This window comes from Bison bison, unplaced genomic scaffold (assembly GCF_000754665.1).
Source record: "Bison bison bison isolate TAMUID 2011002044 unplaced genomic scaffold, Bison_UMD1.0 scf7180017864472, whole genome shotgun sequence".
NCBI lineage: Eukaryota > Metazoa > Chordata > Mammalia > Artiodactyla > Bovidae > Bison > Bison bison.
In genome coordinates this window covers 10,406,709-10,418,706 of record NW_011495033.1, presented here as the reverse complement: position 1 = coordinate 10,418,706, position 11,998 = coordinate 10,406,709, and the positions used below count along the sequence as shown (strand labels likewise).

Below are 11,998 nucleotides of genomic sequence, written 5' to 3'. Positions count from 1 at the left end.
TTTGCATTTCTTTTCTATGGGGATGGTCTTGATCCCTGTCTCCTGTACAATGTCACGAACCTCATTCCACAGTTCATCAGGCACTCTATCAGATCTAGGCCCTTAAATCTATCTCACTTCCACTGTATAATCATAAGGGATTTGATTTAGGTCATACCTGAATGGTCTAGTGGTTTTCCCTACTTTCTTCAATTTAAGTCTGAATTTGGCAATAAGGAGTTCATGGTCTGAGCCACAGTCAGCTCCTGGTCTTGTTTTTGCTGACTGTATAGAGCTTCTCCATCTTTGGCTGCAAAAAATATAATCAATCTGATTTCGGTGTTGACCATCTGGTGATGTCCATGTATAGAGTCTTCTCTTGCGTTGTTGGAAGAGGATGTTTGTTATGACCAGTGCATTTTCTTGGCAAAACTCTATTAGTCTTTGCCCTGCTTCATTCCATATTCCAAGGCCAAATTTGCCTGTTACTCCAGGTGTTTCTTGACTTCCTACTTTTGCATTCCAGTCCCCTATAATGAAAAGGACATCTTTTTTGGGTGTTAGTTCTAAAAGGTCCTGTAGGTCTTCATAGAACCGTTCAACTTCAGCTTCTTCAGCATTACTGGTTGGGGCATAGACTTGAATTACTGTGATATTGAATGGTTTGCCTTGGAAACGAACAGAGATCATTCTGTCGTTTTTGAGATTGCATCCAAGTACTGCATTTCGGACTCTTTTGTTGACCATGATGGCCACTCCATTTCTTCTGAGGGATTCCTGCCCGCAGTAGTAGATATAATGGTCATTTGAGTTAAATTCACCCATTCCAGTCCATTTCAGTTCGCTGATTCCTAGAATGTTGACATTCACTCTTGCCATCTCTTGTTTGACCACTTCCAATTTGCCTTGATTCATGGACCTGACATTCCAGGTTCCTATGAAATATTGCTCTTTACAGCATTGGACCTTGCTTCTATCACCAGTCACATCCACAGCTGGGTATTGTTTTTGCTTTGGTTCCATCCTTTCATTCTTTCTGGAGTTATTTATGGACATTCTCAATTATACCCAGAGAACTGCGTTTCTAGAGGAAAAGGAGAGCTCTACAACAACCCCTTGTTCCTCAATAAAGACTGGCCTTGGGACTTCACTGGTGATCCAGTGGTTATTAAGAATCCACCTTGCAATGCAGAGGACGCAGGTTCGATCCCTGGTCAGGGAACAAAGATGCCACATGCCAAAGGAAAAGTAAGCCTGTGCACCACAACTACTGTGCTTGTGCTCCAGAGCCTGTGCTCTGTACAGCCACCATAAATTAAAAAAAAAAAAGAATATAACTTCCTGACATGATCAAGCAGTTCAGAGAAAGATTACTACCAGATTACTACCATCCCTGCAAACGCCCTATCAGTCACTGGACAGTTATAACAATATTAGTCAAAGTAATAGAGACTGAAATTCCTCAGCCTCACTTACTGAGTCTCGCTAGAAGACCCCCCGTAAGAAGAACAAGAGAACAGTGAGAGGAAACATTTGGGAAAAGATGCTTTTGAAAACTTGCACCCCAGGCAAAATAGATCATCTCCCACTTACTCATCAAAACTTTAAGTCCGGTGATGTAGATAAAGGGGAAATAATCTTGACTCAGAACATCCTTGCTCTTTCTAGAACAAGATCAGTGAAACCAATAGGACAGGCTCAGTAAGAAAAAGGTTCAGCTTCTCTGACTTACCTCATGTGTAAGGCCAGACCATCCTGGAGGCTCGAGATGCCCAAGTCAGAGAGCGTGTCTGAGCTGACCGAGGCTGGCGACAGAGAGCCCTCCTTCTCCTCCAGCAGGTCGAGCTTCACCAGGTTGCTAATCTCATCCTCCGAGTTATCTTCAGACACGGAGCCAATTATGAATCGGGAGTGCTGGTTCAGCTCCAGAGGTTTGGCCAAGGAAGAAGGTTCATCCATTGCTTCTTCAAAATGAGCTCTCAGAGCTATTAGAAGACAAAGAATAAGTGAGAAAAACAGCTTATGAATAATAACCTGAGGAAATAATAATCTGAGGAAAGCCACAAGTTAGACCTAATACACCACAGCTGGCAGGCACCTGGAGCAAGGCAGAGTCTGAAATCTAGTGTTCTTGGCTACTCTTTTTCAAGGATTTGCTTTCATTTTTTTCTTAATTCTTTTTTTTTTTTTTTTTAATTTTGGCCCACACTACACAGCATGTGGGATCCTAGTTCCCTGGGCCAGGGATCGAGCCTCCTGTGTTGACAGCACAGAGTCATAACCACGGACCACTAGGGAAGTCCCAAGAATTTTGCTTTCTAAAAGAAAATTCAGATCATGGGAACTACACCTAAAAAAATTAAAATCTGTTCCCTTTTCCTCAAGGAACATTCTCTCTAAAAACTATAAGCCATTCCCAATGTCTATAAATTTGGTGATGTCCAGGAACTAATAATGACCAACGGAGAAATCTTTGCAAGTAGGTGAAAACTGCTTGCTGTGATATTGTGACTTCAGCTGTTAGTACTGGGGCTTCCCTGGTAACTCAAAGGGTAAAGAACCCGCCTGCAATGCAGGAGTCCCAGGTCTGATCCCTGGGTTGGGACAATCCCCTGGAGAAGTGAATGTCTACCCACTCCAGTATTCTTACCTGGAGAAATTCACAGACAGAGAAGCTTGGTGGGTTATAGACCTTGAGGTTGCAAAGAGTCAGATACGACTAAGCAACTAACACTGACATTCATTAGAGAGAATGCAGGGTAAGGGTTTGGGGACAGCAATGGGCTTTTGAAACTTGGTGTTTAAAGTTAAGTATACAACTATAACCTGGTTCCAAATATTACACTGTGAAAGACTATGAATTTTATGTAACTGTATATATTTATTATACTTAAGTGAAATAATATATAACAAACTATACGTATTTATTATACATAAGTGAAATATATTTATAAATGTACATACATATATAAAGAAAACTAAATGTGTATATATACTATACACTACACACACACACACATACAGTTTGCTTTAAAGCAAATTCCAAATGAGTATTTCTTAATTTAAAAAAATCTTTACTTGTTCCCATGAATTTTTTCTTAAAATTACATATGTTAAAAATTCATCCCAAAATCTCTGTTTGGGGCTCTAATGTGCTGACTGCTGACATGATAGCGAGAAAGTGAATCTACTATCAAATTTAAAATCTATAATTACAATTACGGAAGTGTTATCTCAATTAGGTATAAGTTTTCTAGATACAGGGCCTTACTAGTCAAGAGTAGATGTTATCAACTGCTAACAAACTAATTAACAAAGATCAAAACATAGCTCAAAGATGATAACAATAATAAAAGCAAAAAGTAAATGAAATAATATTTACTCTGTCATTTCAAAAATCCTATTTTAAAAAGTCAAAACTACACATCAAATTGGTATTGAACAGCTTACTGCCTGACCAACAATTCTAATTGAGAGAAATGATTCCCAGTTCTGATACTGAGATGCTCTAAGAAAGTTACAGTAATAAACTTATTATTAATAACTTCATATGCTATAAACCACTTTGATGGATAAAAGTGTTCTTTGACAGTAGATAATGAAACATCAAGATTTTAAAATATTTGAGAATCATCACTAAATATGTTAAAACCACAGATGCACCATTAGCTTTGTGTAAGTTATGAATCAGAGCTTATTCATTTACAGAAACAAAACAGGATCTGCAAACGCTAGAGCAGTGGTTCTCCACGTGTGGCTGCTGGACCATGACAGCAGCCACAGTAACCACATCACGGGGCTCTGCCACGGACTAGGTGACCATACCTAAACCCACGTGTCAGGGCACAGTAATCCATTTTTTAACAAGTCCTGAAATTTGAAATCCACTGTGCTAGAAGAATGGAACAATAATAAAAATTTGGCAGGAATGCTAGAAATTACCTATAGACATTTCCTGAAAGTGAGCTGGGGATTACTTAGTTTTTCATTTTAAAAACCAGAATCAAATATTAATATAAAAGCATCATGTGACAGGAAAAACTTGATGTCTAAATTCACTACACAGGGGGCTTCCCTGGCAGTCCAGTAGTTAAATGACTCCATGCTTCCACTGCAAGAAGCCCAGGTTTGATCCCTGGTCTGGGAACCAAGATTCCTCATGCTGTGTAGTATGGCCAAAAATAAATTAAATAAATTCCCTATACATTTCTCCTTTAGAATATCAGGTTTCTTTTTTTAAAAAAAAATTTTAGTATCTCCAAATTTTATAAAGAGGCTTATTTCCAGAATGCTTGGTTTTCAAAAAAAACCAAGTCATTAAAAAGAAAAAAAGATATAAGGGGAAAAGGAAGAGAAGGAGAGAGGGAAAAACTATAACAGATTTACCACTCTGAAGAACACCAACAGGTACAGCAGCAAAAAGGCTGCTACTTTCATATTTTTAGAGCAGTGACTAATCAAGTTTAAAAATACTAGATTAAAAAAAATTTCCAAATTCCATCTCAACTAACACAGAAAATGATAGTTGCCTTCTTCACAAGAGAAATAAGTAAGGCACTCAGGGACAGATTCTAGTTTATAGTCTAAGCAAAATTAGATAACTGAACACACACACACAACATCCTATTGAGAAACGACCAATTCTCTGATTCCAAGGGAGAAGAAAACGAAAGGGCTAAATAAATGAAAGGCTCCACATGGTCAACTTCAAATTGTTCTTTCCAAGCTATGAACATGAAGAAAGCCTTCCCTATAGGTTCCAGAGACTGAAAGCAGCTAAGAGTCAACATCTTAAAAGCCTGTCCACCAACCGGCAACTCTACTTGAGCGGTATTCCCAGGCGACAAGCCTACAAACCACAGAAAAGAGAAGTCGTGTATGGAAAATTACTGAATAGCTGCCAGACACTCTAGAAGCTACTCCACCGCCCATCCCATCTCCAGTGATTCCAGCCGGAATTAAGGAGAAAAGGTGGTGGATTCCCACCACTGTCAGTCTCCTTCACTTCAGGCTACCCCCTCTCAATCTGCTTATATTCTTTTGTGGAAGGCAACTTTTAACATGAAAGTCTACAATTCCTTATTTCAGCACATGAACATAAAACTTTTAACACATTGTACACATGAAAGAGCATTATTTGTAACTGACCTCTTATAATTCTTATTGTCTGAGCAGATATCCACTTCCAAAAAGAACTAAAGAGAGAAAGAGAGAGATTTGAAGTGTTTTTTTTTTTTTTTTAAGAAACTCAAATTTTATCAATTGCTGTTTTGTTCATCTTAGTATAAAGCTAAATACTCAAAGTATCATTTTTCTGGTCAAATATACTATTTATTAACTTGAAGTTCAAAGTTCAGTTGATTGTTTAAATCTGTAAATCAAAAACATTATACATTCAAAGACTTTATTATTCATGAAAAGTATTAAACAGTAATCCAAGCTTACCATTCCACAAGGTGCCTTTTCCAACTGTGTGTCTCGATGGACACATTCTGACCCTATGACTCCCAATATTTCATCAAAAAGGAGGCAGTGGGGACAAGAGAACCACTAGATTCTCTACAATTCACTCAGGCTCTGATTATGTTTCCACAAAGGTTGGGAGCCAAGGAGAGGACAGGTCTCTAATTATCAAGTCCCTAAACTAAGGGAGCTAAGAATCTCTAGCTATTTCCCAAATACTCAGTTTCCTTCTTTGCCCAACAATTATAATGTATTCAGGGTAGAAATTCTCAACTTTGACTACATGTAACAATCACCTGTGGGTTTTTTTTTTTTTTTTAAACAAATAAATGGATCAAGAAGATGGGGTGTATTTATACAATGTAATATTAGCCATAAAAAATGAAATTTTGCCATTTGCAAAAACACAGATGGATTTGGAGGGTATTAAGTGAAATAAGTCAGGCAGAGAATGGCAGATATTGTGTGATTCCAGTTACATGTGGAATCTAAAAATACAACAAACTAGGAAGTGAATATAACAACAACAACGACAAAAAGGCAGATTCACACATACAGAGAAAAGACCAGTGATTACCGGTAGGGAGGGAGAAGGCGGGGAGGAACAATAAAGGGGTAGGGGATTAAGAGGCACGAACTATTTTGCATAAAATAAGCTACAAGGATATATTGTGTAACACAGGGACTATAACCAATATTTTATAGTAACTGTAAATGAAGTATAACCTTTAAAAACTGTTGACTCTATATTGTACACCTATATATAATATTGTATATAATATTGAACATCAACTATACTTCAATTTAAAAAATTATTTAAAAAACAAACAAAAAATATATATATTATGTCTAAAGTCCATTTCAGATCTTCTGAACCAGAATCCCTGCTAGAGAACCAGAAATCTGAGTATTAAGTTCCACGACTGACTGAACCTCTTATAAATCTGGGCTTGGGGCTTTCCTGGTGGTCCTGAGGTTAAGAATACACCTTGCAATGCAGGGGACGTGGATTCCATCCCTGGTCTGGGAAGGTCCCACGTGCCTTGGGGGAACTAGGCCTGTGAGCCCCAACTACTAAAGCCTGCATGCCCTGAATCCTCTGCTCCTGCAACAAGAGAAGCCACCGCAATGAGAAGCCTGTGCACTGCAATTAGAGAGTAGCCCCCACTCTCCACCACTAGAGAAAGTCCTTGCACAGCAGTGAAGACCCAGCACAGCCAAAAATCAATTAAAAAAATTATAAAGTAAGTAAATAAATCTAGGCTTGAAAATCATTGCTCTAGAGTACAGAAGAAAAAAAAAGGAAACAACCTCTTTATACAGATAGGAAAATCCAGACGCTCAAAGAGAAGACCCCAAATGACAAACAGGAGGACTGGGGACAGTGCAGGTATACCAAGTCTCAAGTTAGGATTACCCGATTGTGTAGTCTGAGCTAGTATTATTCCCTACAATTATGGTGAAGAAGGCAGTGAAAAGAGGCAGGAAAAGGTATGTAAGTATGGATGGAATGTAAACAAAGGAGTCAAAACCAAGGGCCAAGATAACAGCCTGACCCTACCACATACTGGCAGCGCACCGGAACAAGTCACTAAGCATCTCCGAGGAGCCTCATCTGCGAAGATAAAAAGAAGTCACATGTACCTCATGGGACTGCTGTGAGGACTGAGAAAACGGAAAGGCTTTTACAAACGGTGATGCACTGTGTTTCAAACGTGAGCTAACCAACAATCAGAATACGAAGACATTAATGTAGGGAGTTACAACCAACATTTTAAAGAGCAAGTGGAACAGAAAATGCTGGGGCTCCCCTGGTGGTCCAGTGGTGAGGAATCCACCTCGCAACGCAGGGGATTCGATTCCTGCTCAGGGAACTAAGACCCCACACGCCAAGGAGCAACTAAGCCCTTGCACCACAATTCCGCAACTATTGAGACTATGTGCTGCAGCCATAGAATCTGTGCACCATGGATCCGCAAGACACAAAAGATCCTGCACGCCACAACTAAGACCCAATGCAGCCAAACAATATATATTACAAGATAAAAAAAATAAGTATTTTTTAAAAAGAAATGGTTAACAGTGCACCATACTATAAGGATAAATACTGCTTTGTAAATTTTTGTATCAATTACATATATTTCATAATGTTAACAACATCTTATTATGGTTGAGTCCAAAAAGTTAAGTCCTTTTTTTTTTTTGGCCACACCTCCTGGCTTGCAAGATCTTATTTCCCCGGCCAGGGATTGAACCCACGTCCTCAGTGAAAACCCTGAGTCCTAACCACTGGACCTCCAGGGAACTCCCCAAAAAGTTAAATCTTAAAGTCACAATTAATCTTCAAACTGCCCCCTCCACTTTATCCTCTCTAGCAAATGCAGTGGGTGAAGTACCTAAACCAATAGCTCTTAAAGTTTCTTAAGTCAAGATACTACCAGAAATCTGATAAAAGCTAAGGACCTTTTTCCGACAAAAATTCATGCTCACCCAAATTTTGCTTGCACACAAGTTTGGGAACCCTAAAGCCTTGCCATGAAATAGGCTTAGACTTTTTTCTCTAAGTGGTCAAAGAATGGAGTTGAGCCCTCGAGAAGGCTCATACAGCTGCTGTCTTATCACCTCTAAAAGAAGGCCTTTCCCCAAATAGAGCTGTAGAACATTCTACTTAGCCAAATAAATACTTCATTATGTCAAATGTTAGCAAGGTCAAATTTTCTTTTATTTAAAAATACACATAGTTGACTCTTGAACAACAGCAGGGGTTAGGGGTGCCAACCCTCCGCACAGTCAAAAAGTCACGTATCACTTGGAGGGGGCCCTCTATATATGCAGTTCCTCCAAATCCAAGATTCAGCATCCACAGATGTGACCAACCTTGGTTCCCATAGTAATTACAGTATTTACTACTGAAAACAGTCCACATATAAGTGGACCCACGCAGTCCAAACCCCTGTCATTCAAAGATCACCTGTCGATATTCTTAAACTTTTATTTGGGGACCTGAAAATATTTGCAGAAGGCTCCCAAACTGTACCCTATGTCCCTGAAAAAAATGAGGTAAAGCTAACTATAGCTAATGCACTTATTTAGACATTTCTCTAAATAAAACAGAACAGACTTTGCCAAACTTACGAAACATGTTCTTGAACTCAAATGACATTGTATTTTCCCAGCAATTCTAATAAAGAGGCAGCAATTAGTTTTCACAGTGACTGATAAAAGTATCCAAGCTAACACAGCCTACCCTTGCCTTTTTAAGCCATAGTAACTTCACTGAAATTTTAATCAAAAATAATTACTGAATTTTCTTGGTCATTTTTATCATTCTATTAATGAACTCTTCACTCCAGTATCCTTGCCTGGAAAATCCCAAGGACAGAGGAGCCTGGTGGGCTACGGTCTACGGGGTCTCAGAGAGTCAGACACAACTTAGCACATAAAAGGATTTTGGTATTAATTCAATATCCATGAGGGTTATACAGTTCTTTTTTAATTAACTGATTTACTTATTTGGCTTCGTCAGGTCTTACTTGCAGCACTCGGGATTCTCGCTGCAGCGCACAGAGGCTTCAGTTGTGGTGCGCAGGCTTCAGCAGCTGCGGCTCATGGACTCTTGAGTGCAGGCTCAGTAGTCGTGGTACTCAGGCTTAGCTGCTCTGCAGCATACGGGATCTTAGCTCCCCAACCAGGGATCGAACTAGTGTCCTCTGCATTGCAAGGCAGATTCTTAACCGCTGGACCACCACGGAAGTCCCTATACAATTTTTTTTAAGCCACATTTTATTTTCCTGCAAGATCTGAATTTTAAAATGACAAGCACTTGTGTTCCGACTAGTGAGATAAATGACAATATATTCAAAGATAAATAAGATTTGGTCCCTGGCAAAGTGGCTGTGGACACCTAAATAAACAATTACAGTAGTATAATAGTTTCTAGGTGTGGAAACACAAGAGAAGGTAAGGAAACACAAACCTGGAGGTGATAATAATGAGGGCAGGGATCAAAGAAGACTTTCTGGAGTGGGAAGGCATTAGCAAGGATTAACTAAGAAGAAAATCAAGGAGGGAGACAAAGGAAGGAATTCCATGTAGAAGAAACCATTGAATAAAGACCTAGGTAGAATAAGATTTATGAGAAATACTACATCTGAATGTCCCTCCCAAGTGGTGCTAGTGGTAAAGAACCCACCTGCCAATGCAGGAGACACAAGAGACACGGGTTCAATCCCTGGGTCGGGCAGATACCCTGGAGTAGGAAATGGCAACTAACGCAGTATTCTTGCCTGGAGAATCCCATGGACAGAGGAGCCTGGTGGGCTACAATCCAGGGAGTCACACAGAGTCAGACACAACTGAAATGACTTAGCATACAGCACATCTGAATGGTTGCAAGAATTTGAGGCCATTTCCTTCCAGAGCCAGAGGGAGACTTTGGGGTTGTTGTTTGTTTGTTTGGGGGGGGGGTTATTTTGTTTGTTTTTGGTAAACAGGAACAGATCGCTTTAGGATATAATAGTCAGAGAAAATAATACGGTGTACTTATCTGTCCTAGTCTTCATTTCTCAGTCTAGGGATTTAGATTATTTATCAAGGAGGTAGCTGGTGCAAATTTCTGCACCTTTCAAGAAATCTTTAAAGAAGACTTGCCTAACTTCTGGATAAGGATGTTAAGTTGAATGCATATCCACTTTTGCTCCTGCTTGAAAATCCCATTAAAACAAAAGGAAAGAAAAACTTTTAAAAGCATAAGCCAAAGAAAGTCACCTCTTCCTTCCTCCCCCCCAAAAAAGTCAGGGGAGACTACAGCAGGATAATTTTCTTGAAAGAGAGATGGAAGAGTGATAAATGACTACACAGACCCAAGAAAATGAAATCACAACCCACTGTAGTAAACACAGAATCAGTATAATTTATATCATAGAATCTCTAAAATGTTCAGGAAGTGGAAGTGAAAGATGGAACTATAAAGAGGATTGGATGAAATTCTATCTCAGAAGCTTCAGATCCTCAGATTTTGTCCCCAACTGTAAACCCAGGTGCCTGCTGCTCTACCATCCTGATAAGAGACTGAAGATTTTTTCGCTAGAGAGTAAAATGGAGGGTTTCTAGGCTGAGGGATGCTGGCAACAGTAAAAGGGAAGATACCATAATGAAAGTGGAGAGATTAAGTAAACACATTGAGTAAGACTTCCCAGCCTTCCCTCCCCAATTTTCACCCTCCAAGAGGGAAACTGAAGGATCATTCTTTGCAGAATTTAACCAGATGAATGAAAGGAAAAAAAAAAAAGCCTCAAGTAGAACAACAACAAAGAACATTCAGTTCAGTTCAGTCGTTCAGTCATGTCCAACTCTTCGCAACCCCATGAATCGCAGCACGCCAGGCCTCCCTGTCCATCACCAACTCCCGGAGTTCACTCAGACTCACGTCCATCGAGTCAGTGATGCTATCCAGCCATCTCATCCTCTGTCCAACCCTTCTCCTCCTGCCCCCAATCCCTCCCAGCATCAGTCTTTTCCAATGAGTCAACTCTTCGCATGAGGTGGCCAAAGTACTGGAGTTTCAGCTTTAGCATCATTCCTTCCAAAGAAATCCCAGGGCTGATCTCCTTCAGAATGGACTGGTTGGATCTCCTTGCAGTCCAAAGGACTCTCAAGAGTCTTCTCCAACACCATAGTTCAAAAGCATCAATTCTTCAGCGCTCAGCCTTCTTCACAGTCCAACTCTCACATCCATACATGACCACTGGAAAAACTGTAGCCTTGACTAGACGGACCTTTGTTGGCAAAGTAATGTCTTTGCTTTTTAATATGCTATCTAGGTTGGTCATAACTTTGCTTCCAACGAGTAAGCGTCTTTTAATTTCATGGCTGCAGTCACCATCTGCAGTGATTTTGGAGCCCAGAAAAATAAAGTCTGACACTGTGTCCACTGTTTCCCCATCCCGTGAAGTGATGGGACCAGATGCCATGATATTCGTTTTCTGAATGTTGAGCTTTGTCAACTTTTTCATTCTCCACTTTCACTTTCATCAAGAGGCTCTTTAGTTCCTCCTCACTTTCTGCCATAAGGGTGGTGTCATCTGCATATCTGAGGTTATTGATATTTCTCCCGACAATCTTGATTCCAGCTTGTGTTTCTTCCAGCCCAGCGTTTCTCAGGATGTATTCTGCATATAAGTTAAATAAGCAGGGTGACAATACACAGCCTTGACGAACTCCTTTTCCTATTTGGAACCAGTCTGTTGTTCCATGTCCAGTTCTAACTGTTGCTTCCTGACCTGCATACAAATTTCTTAAGAGGCAGGTCAGGTGATCTGGTATTCCCATCTCTTGAAGAATTTTCCACAGTTTATTGTGATCCACACAGTCAAAGGCTTTGGCATAGTCAATAAAGCAGAAATACATGTTTTTCTGGAACTCTCTTGCTTTTTCTATGATCCAGCAGATGTTGGCAATTTGATCTCTGGTTCCTCTGCCTTTTCTAAAACCAGCTTGAACATCAGGAAGTTCACAGTTCACGTATTGCTGAAGCCTGGCTTGGAGAATTTTGAGC

At 39.9% G+C, this 11,998-nt stretch overlaps 1 protein-coding gene across 1 annotated transcript in view; it reads right to left on the bottom strand.

Moving 5' to 3' along the window:
- Positions 1 to 11,998, bottom strand: part of ACACA (acetyl-CoA carboxylase alpha) — a 288,539-nt gene that overhangs the window by 212,959 nt on the left and 63,582 nt on the right. The window contains 2 exon segments of the mRNA XM_010861548.1: positions 1,712 to 1,964; positions 5,128 to 5,174. Coding sequence (XP_010859850.1) covers positions 1,712 to 1,964; positions 5,128 to 5,174 — 300 coding nt within the window.